Below are 9,189 nucleotides of genomic sequence, written 5' to 3'. Positions count from 1 at the left end.
AGGTCGCCAGTCTGTCACAGGGCCTCAATCACACACACATTCACTCTCGCATCCACACCTAGGGGCAATTTAGAGTCATCAATTGACCTATGAAGCATGTTTTTGGACGGTGGGAGGAAGCCGGAGTCCCCGGTGAAAACCCACGCATGCACGGGGAGAACATGCAAACTCCACACAGAAAGGTCCCCATTGATTGAAAATGTTAGCATGTTGCTAAAATAAAAGCTAAACTCTAAATTAGCCTAAAAACACCAGTAAATAAAATAGTAAAAAAAATGTTAGCCTATTGCTAAAATATTGGCTAAACTCCATATTAGCATGAAAAAAACTAATTAGAGACCATATTACCCCCCAAAAGATGCTAGCTCATTACTCAATTACTAGCTTAACTCCAAAATAGCCTAAAATTCCTTAGTAAACTAAATGAGTCGAAAATGTTAGCATGTTGCTAAAATAGAAGCTAAATTCTAAATTATCAGAAAAAAAACTTGAGTAGATAATAAATTAACTGAAAACATCAGCATTTTGCTAAGGTATTAGCTAAACTCAAAATTAGCATAAAATTAATTACTAAACTAAATTAGTCAAAAACATTAGCATGTTGCTAAAATAGAAGCTAAGCTCTTGTTGCACCCTTGAAAATGGACAGGACTCCGTCTTCGTTTTTGCAACTTTATTTGCCCCGAACTGAGCGCTTTTTTTCTCTTTTGCTACGTTTTCTGAGACAGTCGGAGCGACAGAATGTGATCACAGACCAAAACCATAGACGCAGCTCTTCTTCTGCACATCCGCACACTCCAACAAAAAGGAAATATGCTGCATCTAGCAGGTAGTTTCAAAATAAAAGAGCAAATAACTAAACTTAGAAATTATTCTCATAACTAAGACAGAAAAAATATGACTATTTCTAAAACATCTCTCCTGGACAATATCTAATTAAAATAAATCAACTTAATCTTTCCAGGCTGCAACACCCTAAATTAGCCTAAAAACCCCAGTAGACAACAAGCTAGCAAAAAACGTTACCATGTTGCTAAAACAGAAGCTAAACTCTAAATTGTTTGAAAATAACTATTATTTTATTTTTTCTTTAGCCGGAGAGCCACCATGGAGAGATAGAGGAACCACATGTGGCTCCTGAGCCGCAGGTTGCAGATCCCTGCTATAGAGAAACATGGTGGTGGCGGCTTCATGCTTTGGGGATGGATCTCGAAGACTCTTCAGGATAGACTGCAACAATGTACAGCAGGGGTAGGCAACCCTGGTCCTCGAGAGCCCCCTTCCTGCATATTTTCCAACATCCCCTGCTCTGGCATGTTCTTATTGACTAAACACACCTAGAGCAGGTAATTAGTCATGAGTCATGGCAATCACACTTCCACTAAAAATTCCCCTTCAAATGGAGGGGAAGGGAAGAAGGGAAAAATGTAGGTTTGGGGCGCTGTGTTTTAATTTTTCCTCAATAGAAAGAAAAACAATGATCACTAAACAATCATAAGGTTGACATGATATCCTCTCTCTGCACTGCATTTGTTTCGTCAGGCAGTGTGAAAGCAGAAGCCCATGTTCACATCACTTTGACCCAACATGCTGCAGCAGCTTGTTCTGAAGGACAAAGCTCATAATCAGTTGATTCTCTGAAGCAGAACTGCAGGCGGTTTGGTGAGGAGGAGTCACACGGGAAGTTTCCCTCATTAGCAGGAGGAGTTCAGTTGAGCTCCTCCTCCACACACTTAAGGGTGCTTGGACTATACTATTTAACCTTACAGCAAAAACAGTGTAATCCTGCATAATTCATGCTTTATGACTGGATTATTACCACGGGGTGACAAAGGAAAAGAAAGGCAGAATCCACAATAGATGACCTTCTTCACGGAGCTCAAGTCACTGAAGTCTGTAAAGATGGCTGCAGCTCAGGAGGCTTCTGTTAGTCCAAGCATCACAGAGGTCATCTGCTCTTTCTAAAGCACACAACTCTGATGATCTGTAGTTTGAGGATGTAAAGGTGGGAGGGTTCAAAAGAGCTGCTTTGAGTAAAACCCAAAGACTTGATTTATCCTGTGTGAACACACCAGAACAGGTTAGAGCGGATCCAGCTCAAGAGGGGTGTGGGGGTCAATCTTTTCTGGGGGTGGGATGACACAGTGGTCACACATTTCTTTTTTTATATCTTTAAACACATTTGTTTCAACTCTCACAGTAGAACCTCAAACCTTAAATGTAAAAGCCAAATAGTGATAAACTATCTGCAAGAGAAACATGCAGCATCACTCTTCACTGAAGCTTCAGGGTCTGTTTCAGTGCCATAAACTACAGAAACTGCATTCCCTACTATTGAAATTGTGTGCTGCAATATTCTCAACGGGGAAGTTGCTTGGGTTTATCAAATCTAAGGTCATCTGAATGCAAATTCTTCCTTTCCACGTGAAGGAAGTGCAAGAGGTGTCTGAAATATATTTTTTTAATATCCTCCCCTCCAAGCGGACAGATTCAGACCCCTCCCTCACGAGAGGGTTCCAAAAAAATGCTGATCTTCACGTCGCTGTGCTCCGAAGAGGTTAACATTAAAGTATAAGTAAAGACTTTTAGTTTCAGCATGACATTTTTTAAAGTTATTAAACCGCTTTTGTTATGTATATTCAAGCGCTGGAAGCTCCGGGCTAACGCTAGCTGACCGGCGATAATTGATGATGTCATCAAGTGAAAGTGACATCCAAATTATGAGACATTGTTTTTTCTTAACTCTGTGTTAGGAGGTCTAAATGAAGGGGAAGGGAGAAGGGAAGAATTTGGATTGGGCCTAACTCTGCAGCAGTTTTGGGCCCCAGGCGAGCAATGAGGCCTCCACAGCCGTCACTAATCAATAAAAAAAAAAATCCTTACTTATGTAAATGTCTGTCAAATAACTCCTTTAATACTTCACTTTTACGCTTCATCGATGTCATAAACCCAAATGTTTTGATTAAAATCTAAAAAATGAAATCAAATTTAAATATTTAACAAATATTTGTCATTTATACTTGAAGAAAAAACATTGAATTTGTTGAGTGTGCTAATAACATGTTATCCCCTCACTTTCTAGTAAGAACAAGCTTCAGTCTTTTCTTTCATTTGTCAGGTTTTACAAAAGAAGGCAAAATAAACTATTTAAAAGATGGAACAAGACAGGTGGAGTGGCTTCAATAAAATTAAAGAAATATTCTCAAAATATTCTCTCCCCTTTGCCTTTCTCGATCCCTGTTTCTCATTCTTCACTCTCTTTATCTTCTTCATCAGTTCCTTTGATTCAGTTGTTAATCATGTTTTCTTTCTTCATTTTTGGAAGTAAGGTAACACATTTCTTGCTTTCTCCCTCCACTTTCCCTTTTCAAAGGCCATACAAATATATGTCTTGTTTTACCACTTTTAAAAATCTCTTAAGTCTCTAATGTGAACTTGCTGTTGATGGAATGGTCCATAGCCTCAGAGGAACGGGAGAGAATGAAACACTTTCACATGAGCAGTCTTAACATTTCAGCGATTTTTTTAGTTTTTATTATTATTTTATGACAGAGTTTAATAATAATTGGCGTAAAAATAATTTTAAAAACATTTAATGGGTTCACCAACACTCTGGGGAGCCTCAAGTGGAGAGGTGGAGCTGATATGCTCGTCGCCACGGCGTTTGCCAGTATGTATTTATATATTTATTTACACGTTTAACTAAGATAAGAGGATACTTTCTAGAGAGGCAACATCTCCTTTTCAAGAGGATCCTCAAAGAAAAATCAGAAACACAGATGACAGAGTAGAACGTGTAAAAACCAAGCAAAATCAGTAGACATTTAAATTAAGTTCACATAACACACACACACATACGTACACACCCTCCCCTCAATTTCAACCCCTATCATAACATTTAAAAAAATGTAAGAATGAAAAAAAGCAAATAAAAGACCACATAGAAAAATGAATCAATGCTGGAATAAAGACATCCTGCAATAAATGAAATATTCAGAATTTAAAAACAAAGACATTTGTGTTTAAAATGAATTAACAGAGACTTCTTAAATAATGACAAAGATGTATCGTAGGGATAAAGGAAGATTGTTCCAGCCGTAAGGAAATTTAACACTTTGAGAATTTTTACTGGATTGTTTTGTCGTGGAACAAAGAAAAAACCTGGTTATGATGGTTTAAGTTATGCTGTGAACTGTTAGCTACTAGGTACTGTTTGAATTAGAGAGGAAAGTCAAATTAGATGCATTTGAAAATGTATTGAAACCAAAGATATTGTATTGTAGCTGATGGTGAGAGTCAAACACGTTCTAACAGTGTGCAGTGGTGAGTGGTGTAGGGACAGCGAAGCACAAATCTCTATCTCTCTTTACTGATCGTGGATTGAGTGCTCACTTTATTTTATTTTAGTCAAGTTCTAATGTCAATTTTTAGCAATTTTAAGACACAGCAATACCGAATGTGAAACTTTAATGTTTTGATGAGTGGGCCGGGCTCGCCCTCTGAGTGGTGGATGTGCCTCCATGATGTCCTCTTTGTCTGCTGACAGCTCTGTGTTCAGGCTCAGCACAACTGAAACAACTTTCGTTTTTTACTAAACCGAGAGTCATAAAGAAGAGCAGCAGTGAAGGATTGCTGATGGGTGCTGAATGAATGAGAAATGTGTTGACTGTAAACTAGTTCCTACGCGCTGAATGTTCTACATCTTAAGAGATTTTTAAAAAGTAAAGAATTCCATTGTTTGTGTGTCTCTTGGGGCAGAGCTTCTTTGCAGTCAAATCAAACATATCTGGTTGGAAAAGTTTTTATTAGCGACGCAAAACTTTCTCGACCAATTTCCAGCATTTCTTGACCATCGGAACATGGTCCACTTGAACGTTGTTGGTCCTGACTTTTCTCCAGCTCACGACGTTCCGATTCCAACCAGCAGAGCGATGAGACAGGCCAGGTTTCCCATCACGTACACGATCCTCAGCACCACACTTTGCTGAAATCAACATGTAACAGCATGAAGCCAGTTCGACTAATGTTCTGTTGTCTGTTTTCATTCTTTTTCAGCTTACCGTTCTGGATCCAGACACTTCCCCTGAAAAGAAAACAACATTTTTCATGAAATATTTCAGATTTATTAAATGACCGCGTGCAGGTGTACAAACAGACAGATTCACTTCAACTCATGAACACCTGGATTCCAAAGCAAAACTGTTGTTCCCTTCATAAAAACATTTTTAGTTGATTGTTCTCTCACAAAAACAAAACACTAATAATAACTGAAAGTTTATTCTTATATCAGGTTTAATGACATTACAGAAGTGGAATGTTATTTTAACAAAAGACGATTCTGATCTCTGAACTTTAGTATAAACACAAACCTTTCTTTAAGGCATCGACTTATTTTAGGTACCCAGCATTACAGAGCAAAACATTGGGGAAGTTTTAAATATTGACTAGTATAAACTTTTTCATTTTTTGTTTGTGAATTAGTCCCGACGGCATTATTGGGCCAAAGCAGTAAAGTCTGAGAAGTCAGTGAAGAAAAACTTCTAAAAAGATTGAGAAGGTTCCTGAAGCCCAATGAGGCACATTTTCTTTGTGATATTGGGCTTTATAAATAAAAATAAAGGACCCCAGCTGCTAGAACGTACCTGCACTGTTCATCTTCCACCTGATTTTGACTTCAAACAGGAAGTAGAACAAAACATCCCAGCCCAGGAAAGCTCCCATCACACTCATCAGCCATCCGTGTGTGGAGTCAACCAGGTTCAGGCCGGTGAAAATGGCCGCCACTGTTCAAAAACACAAACAAGCGGCTGTCAGACACGGCAGAAGGTTTCACTCATGCTTTAGACTTCATGTCACCACGCACCAGCCAGAGCCTTCACTGCCACCGCGTTTGAAGCATGAAACCAGTTGAAGAGAAACCTCCTGTGAGGGACAAAGGAGAGCAGTTAGTCTCCATCAGAGATGAAGAACAGCTGCAGCAGACTCAACAGCTGTTATTTCATCCTTCATCTCCAGCTCTGAGAGCTGCCGGAGGCTCAAATGCTCTTTATAAAAACATGTGAGGAACCTCACAAAAATGAGATGTATCATCTCAAGGGGCTGATTCTCCCATTGTCTATTAAATGTTAAATGTGCTCACTTTTCTGTTAGTTAGAATATTTAAACAACAGTTACATTTAAGATCACCTGAAATGATGTGGACCAAACAGACCTAATATCTATAATGTTTTCATAATGAATCAGTTTTTAACGACAGATCACTTTACTTTTGAATGGTTTATTCTTTCTTGTATTATTTGTGCAGCACCTTAAAAAATGTAACTTTGATAAAGTGAGTGTCTAACTCATGGGTCTGCAACCTGTGGCTCCGGAGCCTTGTGTGGCTCTTTAGCTCTCAAGAAATATGCCAATGATTCAAATAAACATTTGATAATTCTGTTTAGATTTTTACTGTGTCAAACCACAAAGCAAAATGAGACCAAAACGTGTTATTTACTGTTATAGAAATTCTGTAAAACTGTTCTTTAAATGTGTTTTTATTGTAGCATTAGTTCAATAAAAGTCACCACAAGTCTCATATTTTTGCCAAATTACACTAAAGCGTTTAAAGTTTCAAACAAATGCAGTTTAAAATATTTAAAATGATTCAGAATTATGCTTTTATGCCTCACGTCTTTAAAAATGAGAATAAAAAGCTCTGTTTATTTTTAACGTTATATTTTAATTTTTTTTATTGGATTCTACTTCAATGTTGTTTACATCTGATAGTAAAAGGAAAAAAATGATGCACCAAAAGCCGTATGATAAAAAACATTAAGTTTGACTGCATTTTATTTTGAAGTTACTTGGCTGCTGCAGCAGCACAGGGTGTATTTTATTTTGAAAGGAACTTGTGTGTGCTCCTGTCAAAAGTAAAAGCAGTTATAGAAGCATATAGACAGTGTTCTCATTGTAATATTTGAAAGCTGCATTTCTAAAATAACTTTTATTGGACAAAAACATTTTCTAAACAATAATGTGGGACTTTCTGGCTCTGGCTGGATTTTGGTCTGTAAGAAATTGGGCCAAATGTCTCTTTTAGTGTCGAAGGTTGCAGACTCCTGGTCTAACTCAATGAATGAGATCAAGCATGACAGATCCGTGCACAGCAGTGATCTGTGATCATGCACACTGAGGTTCCTTACCGAGGATGCTGAGGTCCACAGCGCAGCAGCGCCCCCAGCAGTTGGAGCAGAGACAGGATCATAACCAGGCATCCCAGCACCGGATGAGCTCCCTGCAACACACACAGCATCATCATCATCATTGTCATCAGCAGCAGCTCCAGCATCATCATCATCATCAGCAGAGAGATGGAAAGTCTTCCCGTGCACTGACCCCAGACCAGTCCCTGGCATGGGCAAAGGGAAGGATGAAAGCGATGCAGGTGGCGATCACGGTGATGCTCATCACAGCCACGTGGACCTGCAGGACACATGCACACATCACGAGCGTGCACTTTCATCACAAGGAGCCTCTCCATGTGCTTGCAGGTAAAAACACAACCATCTGCTGGAGTAATCAGAGCTGGGGGGTGCAGACACACGAGTTCTGCAGTATGAGAACATGCAGATGTTTGTCTGAGTCTCCATAGCAACTAGCTGTGGCTCCACCCCTCCACTGTTGTTGTCTATGCTGTTTGTCTTTGTGTGATTGGACGCAGATACTTGTGTGATCGGCCATTATTGTTATGTATGCTGTAAATGTGTGTGTTCATGCACACATTGTACAGGTGTATTTACATGAGTGTGTGTGTGTGTGTGTAACTGTGTGTGTGTGTAACGGTGTGTGTGTGTATGAGTGTGTGAGTGACGGCTGTCTTCAAGAACTTCTAGAATAAAGTTTGTCTTCCACTTTCCATGATTAAAAAGTGCATTTAAAGTTTCTGGCTTGTATTTCATGACTTCTTAGGAGCCATGTTGGATCTTCAGAGTAAGACTCACCACAAACCAGACGTCCTTCCCCAACAGCTTCTGTCCCTTTGCTGTTGACTTCATGTATCGAGCGAACATCATCCCCACGGTGGCAGTGGTCATCCAGGATGTGAGCATCAACGTCCCTGAGGAAAAGTCAACTTTGTTTCATAACAGCAGTGATGAGCGAGGGAGAGTTGGAGGTTCTGTTTCTACAGTATACTCTCATTTCAGAGTACACAGGGATCAGGATTAGAAAGTATTTCAAATATTTTACAGATCTTTTACTTTGTGAGGCTGCTCTTAAGATCTGTCCGTTACAGATCTGTTTTCAGAATCCTCCTCATGTTCGCTTCATTTTGGTTTGAATGAGTGCAGACAGACAGGACCTCACCGTGCGCTTGGAGGATCTTGGGTAATCCAGAGCTTTGGCTCGTCTGCGGGTTAGAGATGTCCATCTTATTGCTGCTGACAAAAGTCCCTGAATGCCTCTGGATCTGTCCTGTTCGACACACAGAGCTGGATGTTATTGGCGGCCTGCATGGATACATGTTTTAGTGTTTAGGAGCCTGGAAACCATCTCAAGATAACATCGGGTCATTAATAACAATAAAATAAGATGATCTGGAGGGCCGGATAGAATTACCTGGAGGGCCGGATCCTGGCCTTAACTTTGATGTGTGTTCTCTAAATCATGGGTGCCCTAAGTGGGGCCTGTGGGCCAAATTTGTCCCGCCGAGTCGTGGCTGCAGAAGCTGCAGAGTATTTAGTTAAAACCTCTTACCCGTTTCTCATTGATTCTCTAATCCATTCCAAAACTCTACTTTCAGCCTCCAGGTGGAGCTGTTAGCTGTTTCTCTGCCTGCAGCTATGGATGAAATAACTCCTAAGTGAGTCAGCCCTAGGCTTTTTGTGTTAGGAATTCCTAACAGCCTTTAGTCACTTCTGATGCTTTCAGCGTCTTTTTTCAGCAAGCCAAGATGGAGCGACAACAGTAAACGGATAAAGTCAGATTTCCCTTTGAGCATAAACGTTTGGACACCCCTGCTCTAAACACATGAACCCACAGACCGACTGAATGCAGCTGCAGCCATGAACATGCTCAGTCTGTGTGTTGACTTCAGACGGCTGAGGCTGCTCTAACATCACTGAACAAAGCCTGTCCTGGTCTCCTTCATGTGGAGGTGTTTCCTCACCGCTGCTGCTGCTGGGTCCATATGCGTAGAGGAGGTAGTAG

General features: G+C 40.1%; 1 protein-coding gene across 1 annotated transcript in view; it reads right to left on the bottom strand.

Moving 5' to 3' along the window:
* Positions 1–3,220: 3,220 nt before the first annotated feature.
* Positions 3,221–9,189, bottom strand: part of zgc:163022 (putative ferric-chelate reductase 1) — a 12,619-nt gene continuing 6,650 nt past the window's right edge. Inside the window, exons 8-15 of the mRNA XM_024261721.2 lie at positions 8,347–8,454; positions 7,983–8,098; positions 7,378–7,464; positions 7,185–7,276; positions 5,864–5,922; positions 5,643–5,783; positions 5,061–5,083; positions 3,221–4,984 (exon numbers count right to left, since the gene is read on the bottom strand). Coding sequence (XP_024117489.1) covers positions 4,901–4,984; positions 5,061–5,083; positions 5,643–5,783; positions 5,864–5,922; positions 7,185–7,276; positions 7,378–7,464; positions 7,983–8,098; positions 8,347–8,454 — 710 coding nt within the window. The 3' untranslated portion in view covers positions 3,221–4,900. The remainder of the gene's footprint in view (positions 4,985–5,060; positions 5,084–5,642; positions 5,784–5,863; positions 5,923–7,184; positions 7,277–7,377; positions 7,465–7,982; positions 8,099–8,346; positions 8,455–9,189) is intronic.

This window comes from Oryzias melastigma, linkage group LG20, assembly GCF_002922805.2.
Source record: "Oryzias melastigma strain HK-1 linkage group LG20, ASM292280v2, whole genome shotgun sequence".
Classification (NCBI taxonomy): domain Eukaryota; kingdom Metazoa; phylum Chordata; class Actinopteri; order Beloniformes; family Adrianichthyidae; genus Oryzias; species Oryzias melastigma.
This window is presented reverse-complemented; position numbering and strand designations above follow the sequence as displayed.